Below are 13,004 nucleotides of genomic sequence, written 5' to 3'. Positions count from 1 at the left end.
CCCTGAGTGCTCACTGGAAGGACAGATCCTGAAGCTGAGGCTCCAATACTTTGGCCACTTCGTGAGAAGAGAAAACTCCCTGGAAAAGACCCTGATGTTGGGAAAGATGGAGGGCACAAGGAGAAGGGGATGACAGAGGACGAGATGGTTGGATAGTGTTCTCGAAGCTACCAGCATGAGTTTGACCAAACTGTGGGAGGCAGTGGAAGACAGGAGTGCCTGGTGTGCTCTGGTCCATGGGGTCACGAAGAGTCGGACACGACTAAACGACGAAACAACAACAACAACTCTGCCAATGGAGCTATTTGTTATGTAATACTACCTGCAACACTGAAGTAGGCAAAAAGGTCCCTTTCAAGCTATGTAGATGTATGTGCATCTATGGCATCTATTTGCATCTATGGCAGATTTTGTCCCAGGTGATGGATGCAGAAATTAAGCACTGGAAGCCATGTGCCCTGCAGCATTTGTCCTGGGAGGTTTCCAGTCCAGGAGGAAACATGAAACCAGCTCCTGCACTCACAACTGCAGCACTAGAATAACACTGTAAGCCTCCTGCTTCATCCTGGAGAATCTGTAAGGTATGCCTACCTGCTGCATGTGACCCAAGACGTTCTTTCTGCAGTCAAAGACTCCTTTCCCTTCTTCGGAATAGAGCTGGTAAATGAAGTCTGTTGTGTAATTCTCGCTACTATTTTCATTCCTGTACAACACAAGCATAAGTGTGGTTGGCTTATATTTTATCGAGTTACACGTATATCCTGCCTTTCTTTCGTTATGGAACCCAAGTCTTCCGCCCACGCACGGACCAGACCCAAACATCATGAGCTTTTTTTAAAAGAACAAAACCAAGGAAAACAAAACCGAGAAAGGAATTTCGTGCCCCTAAACTTGACTCTCAAACAAGTAACAATAACAGTGGTGCAAATACGACTGAAGGGAATTGTCAGTACAAATCCCTACAGCTTATCGCCTTCAAAACTGAAATAGGACACTACATTAAAAAAATAAAAAATAGCTGTCCAGCTGCAATGTGGGGACAGGGAGAGAGACAATGACTGAGCATAAGTAACTGCCCTTTAATCAGGCTCAGTATTGTCGTATGGCACTGACAGCTGAGCTGGTTTGGGTCTAATTGTAGTCCCAGTCTGGCCTTTTCTTGGTTTGTGTGGCGGCTGGAAGCTGCTTGCCATTCCAAAATTTCTTGAGTGAAATCTCAAATGGCAAGGACTTTGCCACTGCTTGTGGTGGGCTATTACACTGCCACTGCCAACCACAACAAGTATGGGTGGGTGAACTGACTTGGCAGCCAACATAACTTTTCAAAGGTGCCCCCTTGGGAAGTGGAGATGGCTCTGTCTCTACTAGGCTAGACACACACTCTCTCTCTCTCTCTCTCTCTATATATATAGATAGATAGATAGATAGATAGATAGATAGATAGATAGATTTTTTTGGTTTACAAGAGTATGTGCAATGTCTCTTTTTTCAAGCTACATTTTCTACAAGTCAGTTTCATTTGTTGAGACATTGCTGTTACATTGGGAAGAAAAGGGGGAAGAGGTAGAGGGGGCCATGGTGAGTAGGGGTGGGGTCGGGTGGTAATGTTTCTGTTTTACTTAATGTATGTGTGGGGTTTTGTGTCAGTGTCCTTTGTGCAGGTTCTCTTTACTATTTGCTTGTGTTCCTTTGGTGGTGGGAGAAATTGGGGTTGGCTTAGGGTGCGGTTACTTGTTTGTGATTTGCTGTGGTGATCTTTGTTTTCATGGGGGGGGGGTTGTTTTTAATCAGGTTAGCCATATTGATTCATATGCTGTTGATGGATTCTTGTTGTTGTCTTGTTGGGCTGTGTATGTGATAAAAGGGAGCCATACTGGGGTGAAGGCGTCTTCTTCCATTTGTCCCCGTGTCAGTTTTAGTTTATTGGTTAATTTTTCTAGTAAGGCTGTTTCCCATACTATTTGGTACCATTGGTCCAGGCTTACTCCTATACTAGGCTAGACTACTGGTCCAACTATTCCAGTCTGGTCTCCTATAACTGGCAAGAGCTCTCCCAAAAGTTCAGGCAGAGGTCTCTGCTGTTCCTTTTATCTGAGATCCTGCACTCTGGGATTGAACCTGCACTCTGTCAGTGAGCTACAGCACTTTCCAGTGGTGACATTTGCCATTCTTCTCCTCCCCCCATCCAAAGTACCATCCCAACAACAAATTAACTTCCTTTTACAGTGCACTTTAGTGAGCAGTCAGCTTACCTCAGCACCAAACCACGTTGAATGCCGGTTTTCATCTTTTCAGTCAAATGTTCCACGTTGGCCTAAAAAGAATGCATCATTTATGACTGTGAGTCAAGTGGTGTAAATTTGCTTTGTGCACAAAGGTTTGCTTTGCTAACCTTTGCTTTGTGCACATCCTTAAAGTGGCCTGCCAGACAGAAATCCCATTACTTTATATCACCCCTAATGCAACTCTAGTCAAGAGAGAAGAGTTCTCATATGCAGCATTGAGCCATTAGCCAGTGATAAATCTGTTGATATACCTGCTCCACAGACATTGAATTTACATATTATTACTTATTGAGCTCAGTCCACATTCTGCCCTTCCTCCCAATGGAGCCCAAGGTAGCCAATAGGTAAAATATAGGATCTGCATACCTGGAGCTCTCGAATATCAAATTTCTCTTCAAAGATGTATGCAGCATCAGCTCCTGCAGCGAGGGCACCCATATTTGCCAAGTAGCCGCAATAGCCGCCCATAGTTTCAATGATGAACACACGTCGCTTTGTCCCACTTGCCGACAGTTTGATTCGGTCGCATGTCTAGCAAAGAATGGTCTATTAGTGACTTTCAAACCAAAGTGCTCACCATCCTTTAAGGATGATATTTTAGTATCATTCGGAGCACAACTGCTTTGTTTTTATGATGCACCATGAGAACTAAAAATAATTAGTTCAGAAACATTTCTCTGAGATTTTCACATGTCATCTGCAATGCTTCACACAATATTAGGTGAAACTTGGCATAAAAAAACCAGTAGTTTTTTTCAGAAAATCTTACAAATGCCGTTTTTCTGGAGCAAAAATCCATGACTCCTCTTGATTCTTAGATTTCAACATAAGCTATGACTGAGATCAAGTCTTTTCCCTCTAATGACACAGGCTTGAGCTGCAATCCTAACCCCACATTATTGGAAGTAAGTCCCACTGACTTTAACAGGACTTACTTCTGAGTAAGCATGGCTAACATTGTGCTGCCAGATCCAAAGTTGCTCTTCAGTACATATAAGAGAGACGACCATTTCCAACTGCTCTTCCCTTCATCTGCAGCCCCCTCCCCAAAATACAATATATCCCCCCCAACCTTCCAGATCTGATTTTTTGGGTAAATGTAGGAAATGAAAACAGTAAAGGCCCATTCTAGAAACACTGTTCCATTCATGGAAATAAGGTGTATATAACTTGCAAGGAAACAGACGTTATATACTTTATAATATATGGATCCAGATAGAACGGTTACTTACACTTTACTACCTTCTAAAGCAATCAGTTGGGTAACTTAATAGCCTGACATGTGATATATATATTGTCATAATATTAACTAACAGTTTCTTCAACTGCCTGTTTTATAGGACCATGTGCCTTGGGCAGGGAAGGGAGAGAACTGAAGGTGGTACATCTAGCATACCCAGTCCTCTGAAAGCTTCTTGCAGCAGGGTGGAAATGCTCTTGGGCACCTCCCTACTTCTTATGTTTCAAGAACAAAACATTTCCCTCCAAGTAAATAAAAGAGACTGAGCTACACCAGCTTCAGGGCTGGCTTGAAAGAGTTGGAGGAGTGGCAAAGTGTTGGGTCCTTCAGATCGAACCGCCCTGAGACTTCTGGGCATGGGGCAGTACAGTGATACCTTGGTTTACAACCATAAACCGTTCCGGAGGTTCGGTTGTAAACCAAAACAGGTTGTAACCCAAGGCGCGCTTTCGCCAATGGGGCCTTCCAAAAAAAATAATGGGTTGCAATCCAAAAAAAATGGGTTGTAATCCAAAAAAAGGGACACACATTTCAGGGTTTGATGTGGTTGCAATCCAAAACGGTTGCAAACCAAGGTACCACTGTATATAAATTCAATAAATCATCATCATTATCATCATCATCATCATCATCATCATCATCATCATCATCCAGCCTTCCTCTGATCAACCTCAGCACACATATCCTTCTCACCCCTATCACCATCTGGAGCTGTGACACTGCAGGCAATGGGAATCCAACATCAGAACTGCCCTCTATGAAGTCAGAGTTTTCTCTTCCACCTGGAGAAGATCTCGTGGTTTTGATTGTCCCTAGAATGCAACCCCCCCCCAACCTGGCAGCACAGCGCCCATTTATTTAGAACATCAAAAGCACCTGTCTTTGTGCCGGCTCATCTTTACTCTTCCATAAGGAGGGAGTTTGATGCACAGCTGGCAGCCCTAGCCTCTAGGATCAGTGCTCTTCAACCTTGTAACTCACCCACATCTGGAAACCCAACTCCCATCATCTTTGGCCTGTGGATGACGGGAGCTGTGATCCACCAAAGGTTGAAGAACACTGCTTTCAGCTGTAGGAGACTGTGCCTTTCTAACATCTCTGTTTTGATCTTACAACACTCTTCTGAATTCCTGGAGGATAGCAACCACAAAGGAAGTATCTTTAATAATAACAGCAACAACAACAGTAGCTTTTTCTAGGGGTACTCAAGCAGAGGGCCTTCTCGGTAGTGGCGCCTGCCCTGTGAAACACCCTCCCATCAGATGTCAAAGAAATAAACAACTATCTGATGTTTAGAAGACAACCCTGTTTAGGGAAGTTTTAATGACTGATGTTTTAATGTATTTTTACTCTTTTGTTGGAAGCCGCCCAGAGTGGCTGGAGAAACCCGGTCAGATGGGTGGGGTAAAAATAATAAATTATTATTATTATTATTATTATGCAGTACCAACACTGTTTTTCTCTCCAAATGTTACAAGTGTGGCACTTATTGTAACAACTTCATGGTGAGTACCAGCACCTTTCCCCCCCAAAAAATCACTGATGACGATGTAATAGTAATAATAATAATAATAATAATAATAATAATAATAATAATAATAATAATAATTGTTGCAATTAAATGCTCGTGCCACCTTTCTGCTCCAAAATCGCATAGTTAAAGCAACTAAAAATTAGGGAGCTAAAATGATTGACGGTTGGGAGCATAACCTGGCATTTTGACTTCTTCCTGTGCACAAACCTATGGCGCATCCTACTTGAGATCTGGTGCATGGGATCCTGGCTAAATTTCAGGAGTTTTGATGCAGTGACCTTCAGAATTTGAAACCACAATTTTGATTCAGCCCCAATAACTTAGTGGCATAAAACCAAAGGGAAACCTTTCTTCTCTTTCATCTTGCAGACATGGGTTTAAGTATTTTCCGTCTTACCTCTACAATGGCGTTCAGGGAAGTGTCAGCACCGATACTGAGGTCAGTGCCGGGCACATTGTTGCTAATAGTAGCAGGCACAATGCAGATAGGAATGCAAAACTCCTCAAAACGGGGCCGTGCTTCAAATAACTGCAGGCAGCCATCGAAGGCCTGAAGTGGTGGTACAAGGAATGATAAGCAACACGCATGGTGCTCTTGCTTTGTATAGTTACTGATTAGGCGTTATGCTAGTGGCTCTTTGTGCATGGCAATGGAAGGTCTGACTTTCCGAGGGTGCAAAGACTTCCCAAGCTGGTGATTTTAAGAAGGGTTTTGCTCGTGTAGACCCACCACAGGTTGCTGTGTTTGCATTGGTGCAGAAGAAAGATCGGCAGAAGTTAGAAAGGTGAAACAAGCAGAAAGTGGGAAAGCACAGAAAGATTGAAGTCATTTAGTAGTAAAGGAAATTAGCAACGGTTCTGTTTTCTGAAAGGTTAAGGAAAATAACCATTTAGGTTATTTATACCCTGCTTGTCAAACTCAGCTTTCAAAATGGATTAGGAGCACGGAAGAAGCTAGGCACAGCTTACTAGCCGGCCATCATTTGTGGGCGCTACTAATCTTCCTCTCCAGTTTTCTGTATATGCCAGAGAGGCTAGGGACAGTCATATCATCACACTGGGCTGTGGAGCAAGCCAAGGCTTGCCAAAGCTAAGCACGACATGAGACAACTCTTCTTCTATCTCCAAAGTCAAGGGGACAGGGTGTTTCTCATGTAATGCTGAACACAGGCCACGTGAGAGGGCCAAAGCAAAAGGTAAGCAGATTGGTGAAGGCCTGTCAAAAGCAGACCTATCGCAAGATGCATTTATCCCTGACAAAATGCATTTAAATTCTTACTTCTGAATGATGCAAGCACTAACTTAATAGAACTGAACTTTTTATATAGCAGTGTTCTATCAAGTGATGAAAATCTTCAGATTTTGGCTGTGTGGTTCTATTTTATTCATTCATTCCTCTCAAAGAAGTTTCTCCCAGAAGTATAGGCACTAAACCTCCCACTGCAGCTGGTGCAGAACTAGGTCGCTGGCTCTGACATGCCATTCACACCGTATAACATCTGATGAGGGAACTGTACTGGGTGCCAATAGGCAACCCTACCACAAGTCAAGGATTTACTTTAGCATTAAAACCCCTAAACAACTTGGGACAAAGTGACCTAAAGGATTGCCTTCCCCAAATAACAGTGCCTGTCAGCTACACTCCTGCATTGTACTGTATTCACTATAAAGCAGGCTTTTAGTGTTGCAGCTCCAGCCCTCTGGAATGAGTTACTAACTGGAATCAGACATGCCCAGGAAGTCGGGAAAGTAAGATATAAGAAATTAAGGGTTGAAATTATACGTGTTTTTTATGTTTGTTACGTTTATTGTATGGTTTTGTTTTGTTTTGTGTTACAAAAAACTTTTGAAACTTTCAATAAAAAATTTATTAAAAAAAAAAGGAATCAGACATGCCCTGAGTATTTTGACATTTGGGCAGCTAATCAGGATATTTGTGTTTAAGAAGGATTTCCATGAAGTCTGACCTTTTCTTTTACTAATTGTGTGATTTTAGAAATGGTTACGTTGTCTTCGGTTTACAGAGTGTGTAGCCTTTTGCATTTTATCTTATTTTATCCTGTTTGTTAACTTTTGGTTGTGAAGCGATTTATAAATCTGCAAATTAAATGTAAAAAACTTATTCACGTTTATAGTCTATCCTTTGCACTTAATGCATTTAGACTGTTATGTGCCACACTGATATTGCTGCTTCCTGCTCTGTCATGGGAGAGTAGCAGTCTGTGTGACTGAGAAACATCAAGTGTAGTGAAGAGGCATACTTAATATTTGAAAAACCCTTCCTATAAAGAATCCTTTTTTAACAAACTGGACTACACATGTTATGCAGAATGTGGTGATAGGTTTCTATGGATAGGATCATAACTTTTTAATTCCCCTGAATCAGAAAAAGGAGGAAGAAGAACTTGTAGAAAACTTATACGTCAAACAGAAAGTGTTAGAATAACAATCACCTTGATGTGCAGGTAGGATTTTGTTTTTGTTTTTGAAAGACCACATTGAAGAATATAGCTATCCCAAGTACCACAATCCATAATTTCCACAACTCCTTCTGCATAACGTGGAGACCAGTTCCTACATTTAGTGAACTAACAAACCAAGAATTTGACAATCAGTTTGAAGGAGATTTATTGTATTACCTATTTAAGCTTTCAAACAATCCTCTCTCCCAAGGATCATAGGCTAGCATACGTGAAGTATTGATTGAGGATCCAGTTTATCCACACAATACTGTAGGGTATGTCAGCTTGTAACTGTCAATGAGCCTGATGGTTGAATAGGGAATTGAGCCCAGCCTCCCTAGTCAAGGTCCAACACTAACACATATCACTATACTGATACCTAGTTTGATGCAGAGCCAGTAAGAAGCATGCACTGGGTACAAGTGTTCAACCAGTTGTGAATCTGCTTAACAGTAGTTTTGTTCAGCCAACAAAATGAAATCAAGATATACTATGTCCATGGCATTCCCATGATCTACCAAAGTAGTCATTCTCTCAGTAAAGGGGAGATGGTTGTCTGGCAGGACTCATTCTTGATAAACCTGTGAAAGCTCCTAGTAATCAGTGCATTCATTTTTAGATGCTCACAGATGGACTGCTTAATAATATGTTCTAGACTAGAGTTTTGCCCGGTATCAGCATCAAGCCAACTGGTCTATGGTTTTCTAGATCCACCTTTCCCCCCCTTTTTGAAAATAGGTACGTTTGTCTCTGTCCAGGCTCTCAAACATTCTCCAAGAATTCTCAAAGATTACAGAGAGCAGTTCTGAAATAAACTCTGCCAGCCCCTTCAGCACTTTCAGATGTACTTCATCTGACCCTGGAGAAGTCAACTTATTTAAAGTTCTTATGTGTTCTCTTCTCCAGCTATTTCCTTACCTATCCTGGACTGCAAATCCATCCATATATCATTTGTCTAACTTTTCCTGAAATGGGAGTTGAGTAGTTCTACCTTCTCTTCATCCTCTGTTAACACTTCAACACCTTTCCTAAACAGGCAATTTGCTTGTTTCTTGACCTTCTTGCTCTGAACACAGAATCCATTTTTGTTGTGTTCAGAAACACCTGGAAGCCTTTGTTCATTCTGAGATTTAGCCTTCCTGACACAGTTCTAATGGGTTCAAGCCACTCTACTGTATTTGTCCTTAGTTAAATGCTTTTCCTTCCATCTCCATACCTCTGTGCAGCCACAATGAATTATTTAGATGTCTCCCATTTTCTCTCCTCCTTGGAAATGCTTGCAACTATGACTTCAGTATTTCACTTTCTACAATCTCTCATCCCTCTTGAACATTTATCTCCTTCAAAATTTCAGGCCATGGGATTGTACTCAATTTTAATCTGAGCTCTTCCTAATGTTCAGGGTACACCTCCAAATACACATAATTTTCACATTGCTTACTGTTACAAATTCCAACATGACGTGGTAACTTTATTCCCAAGGTTACTTGGGCAGTAAGACTTGCTCAACTGGTTATCAGTTGTGGCCTGGAGTGGCCTTCAACAGAGTGGCCACCACAGTGGAGGAGGCAGATGGGCAGAAAGAGGTGGCTGTAAACTAGAGTTGTCTTTTTAAAAAGCACTCCTGAGCCCAAGATGGCTGCAGGGAGTGAGAAAAGGAGACAGAGAGGGAAGCAGAAAGGAAACAAGATGGAGGACAGAGAAACTGATGGGAAAAGAATGGTGAGAGAAGAAAAATGGACAAAAGGACAGACAGGTTAAGATCTCACAAAATCAAATGTAACAGCGAGGACTGGGAGAGAACAATCTCAGATGAAGACAGGAAAGGACAGGTGAGAACAGGTAACGACATTGCAATTCTCAACTATGTTGCACTTCCTGACTTCGGACAACAGGTGGCAGCCTGATGGGCAGATGCCCAAGGCCAAAATAAAAGCTTGAAAGCTAAACCTCCATCTGGAAGCAATATATATGCCAGTGATTTAGAACTTCCTTTCTTCATCAACATCTTCCAGGTTGCAGAGGATTCTGAGTTATCTTTAGGGCACATGGTCAGTTCCTGTGTGGAGCAAGCTGTACCTGTTGGAAACGGAGTATGCATTCCATAATCCTCAGTGGCTGAACGTGGTAGCAGAAGATCACAGTGGTGAGAAATCTCTCTTCCTTACCACCACTGGAATACCATTTGAGAACTACTGACCGAAGAAAATAAATGCTAAACCAGCCACAATGCTTCCCTCGTATAGAAGCCACAGCGATTCTAAGATGGTTCAGCTTCTACTGAAAGAAATGTAGAAACTACCATCTACCTACAGTCTAGTCCAACTTGGTGACATCTGCATTTTGAGCATAATGCAAAAGAAGGAGAAACCATTTCTTTCAGAAAAGTAATCTACAGGTCCCAAGAAAATCCATGAAGCAGAGAGGATAACAAGAAACATGCAGGAGACCATTACTCACCTTAGTTTGCCTATAAAACTAGAGGTGGAGAATGTTATGTACCAGAACTGGAAAGACGTTAAGTATCTTGTGAGGAAGGAAACTTTAATTGCCAAGAATGACATCAGCAGGAAAAAGCAGAACTGCTTTGAGCTCTTGGTGTCTCTCTTTTTTTGCATCTAATAAAGCACCTATGAAACCTGTTACAATCAAACATGTAAATTTTACAGCGTTCTTTAAAGATTTATATAGCTCATTGCAAGTTGCTGAGGGATGCTCTGCCTTTCAACACATGTAAAAGCAGATGTATGACAAATCATAAAATGTTTTGGAGACACCAGAAAGAACAGTTTGCCAAACAGAACGGAGAAAAGAAGCTGCTTGAGGAAAATTTACACCAAGTGCCCTTGGAGATGGAGAAGCAGCAGTGCTTTGCAACAGAAATAGAAAATTCTATTTAAAAAGGTAAATCCTCCATCAGAAATCCTGAGCATGCTAGCCATGAATTCAAGTCACACAGATGTGCACAAGCACATTGGAGGTGTCCTGGAAATAAACAGGCTTCTTTCTATCCTCAGAGAGTAAATAGCCAAAGAGTGATGATTAACTAAAACCATTCACCCAAATTCATAATTACAATCTTTTAGATGCCAAATTGAGCTTTTAATGGTTATCTGTCTTCGCTGCTATTTTCTGACTGAATCCATTATTATATATGTTTTTACATTGTTTTAAGTATTTGTAAAAACCCTTGAAGATCAAATTTTTGGAAAGGTGCAATATAATTTTTGTATGAATGAATAAAGTAAAAATGTAGTTTTCAAACTTTCTGAAATCGATGGGCTAATCAAAGAATTTTTCTTTCTCTCTCTCTCTCTCTGTGTAGCGTGCACGCACATGTATTTACACCTCATTTCTGCCACAATCATGTTTTGGGGGCGTTCTGGTTCACAAAAGTCTCCAGCTCCAGCCGTGGTCAGCAGCACCTGGGATAGCTATGTTAGTGAGCATGCACCAAGAGAAGAGAAACTTACATCAGTGATAGTGTTCAGAGCAGTGTCTGCACCAATGCTGAAATCAGAACCCGGTACATTGTTGGATACGGTTGCAGGAACCATAACCATGGGAATACAGAACTCGTCAAATTTCTCCCGGGCAGCGGACAGTTCCAAAAGTCCCAAGTAGGCCTGATGGGCACATGTGGTAACGAATGCAGAATTAGAGGGGACAACAAGAGGACAAGGCTTGCAACATGGATGGGGTTTGGGCAGAGGGGTTTGATTACTGTATCACAAACACACACATGCTGGAAATAGTGGTTTGTTTGGTTTTTTCCAGAGAGTCAAAAGTGATTTGAAAGAGGGAATCACTGCTCATGACACATTTGGTAAACAGGCTTTCGCAATGTTTCAAAATTCTGTTTCACTGCAGATGTTAGTAGAACAGAAACAAATGTGTACTAGATGGGAAGTGAAGCCTCTCTCTCAATGCACTTGAAAACGACTATCTATTGCCAGCCACAGAGACACACTAGGAAAGGCCAAAACAGAATATATAAGACAACATAATACTGTAAATACATCTAAGCATTCCTCCAAGTATTGTATAACACAGAGAATAAAATCTTACAAATTTAAGGTCCCCACCCCCAATCCTACACGGATGACATCAGTATATCAATAATGTTGATTAAATAACAGGTTTATGAAAGCCCTGTTTAGGAAAGTTGGACTCCTGAACAGGAGTTTGGCTTTCAGAATTGGCACCATGCTGTGGGAATATTCATTAAATGCAATTCATTAAAAAAAATACCCACTGCATAATTCTAATCATAATAAGAAACATGAAAATAGAAACCGCACATAGAGTTCCAACTCCTACTACATAACTGCAACGTAACTTAGTTAATATCTAGACATTTAACATATTGGAACCTTGTGAACTGATTTGTTAGGTTTAAATTAAATAATCTTGCTGGTCTTACTGGAATCTAAATTCTAGCATTAATCGTTGACTACAATGTTTCAGCTGTTACATGCTCATTTAACAAGAATTCACAAGGGAAACAAAACAAAGTGACATACCTCAAATCCACCAATTACCAAGAGGGCATTGATGTTATGAGTTCGCATTTGTTCTGCAATCTTCTCCAAATACTTTCCAGGGAGTGCACTAAAATATATACACATCTCTGTTAAAAAGGCTTTTTGCAGGGCACTTAAGGCTATATGATTAAAAGAGACTATAATTTTTTACACTAAGTGTTTTTCCACATCTTACTTTTGAAGGTTACACCCAATCTCTAAACTATTACGTTATAGCACTTTGTGAAAAGCCTTTGCTTCCTGTGATGACTGGTTGACATTGTCTGACCTACACACACTTTATGCCTCATAAAAAATGTAACTGCAAATTAATTATGTTCCTTAAAAAAATTCTATTTTCCCCTTTACAATATCTATAATACATGCTGAGGTAAAAAGATTTAAATTTCAGGATCAAGTTATAGAAGGTCCTTCTATCACACCATTAAGCAAGTCTTCTCTCCCTTTTTATAATAAGCATTAATTAAAACTATGAGGCAGAATCCAATGTTGCATGAGCAGATCTGCTCAAGAAATGGGACTTCACAGTCCTCTTCTCTCGCTCTGCAGCCCCTATGACCTTCCAAAGTCTGCATTAGCAATGTTCACAAAAATTTCCCCTTTATTGACTGCTGCATCAAGTCTGTATATAAATCTTCACACACACACACACAAGTGAAAGTTAATTTTCTCAAAGATATCAGTATGAAAGATCACATTACCGTTTTGTGCCAAGAATTGACCCGCCTTGGCCAGTCCAACCTCCAACATCTCCCCAGCTGATTTCTTTGATCTATCATTCAAAACAAAAAAGACATAGTTTTTGAATTACTATGCCCTAGTTTAGATACACATTGTAGGTCATTTCTGTAATGGATACAAAAGTTAACTTCATTCAGCACTACACTGTACAGCGTGTCCAAACCAGTGTTTCTTACAGTTCAGTTTTCGACTTCCACT

At 40.9% G+C, this 13,004-nt stretch overlaps 1 protein-coding gene across 3 annotated transcripts in view; it reads right to left on the bottom strand.

The window, feature by feature from the left end:
- The window catches only part of PFKP (phosphofructokinase, platelet), a 54,309-nt gene that overhangs the window by 3,913 nt on the left and 37,392 nt on the right, over positions 1–13,004 (bottom strand). Inside the window, exons 14-20 of one of the 3 annotated variants that reach the window (XM_077936766.1) lie at positions 12,767–12,837; positions 12,045–12,132; positions 10,995–11,147; positions 5,457–5,609; positions 2,652–2,816; positions 2,253–2,314; positions 592–703 (exon numbers count right to left, since the gene is read on the bottom strand). In XM_077936766.1, the coding sequence (XP_077792892.1) occupies positions 592–703; positions 2,253–2,314; positions 2,652–2,816; positions 5,457–5,609; positions 10,995–11,147; positions 12,045–12,132; positions 12,767–12,837 (804 nt within the window). The remainder of the gene's footprint in view (positions 1–591; positions 704–2,252; positions 2,315–2,651; positions 2,817–5,456; positions 5,610–10,994; positions 11,148–12,044; positions 12,133–12,766; positions 12,838–13,004) is intronic. The other 2 variants (XM_028750215.2, XM_028750214.2) reach the window with 2 other exon arrangements.

Source organism: Podarcis muralis, chromosome 12, assembly GCF_964188315.1.
Source record: "Podarcis muralis chromosome 12, rPodMur119.hap1.1, whole genome shotgun sequence".
Classification (NCBI taxonomy): Eukaryota; Metazoa; Chordata; class Lepidosauria; order Squamata; family Lacertidae; genus Podarcis; species Podarcis muralis.
Note: the sequence above shows the minus strand (reverse complement) of the source record. Positions and strands in the feature narration are given on the sequence as shown.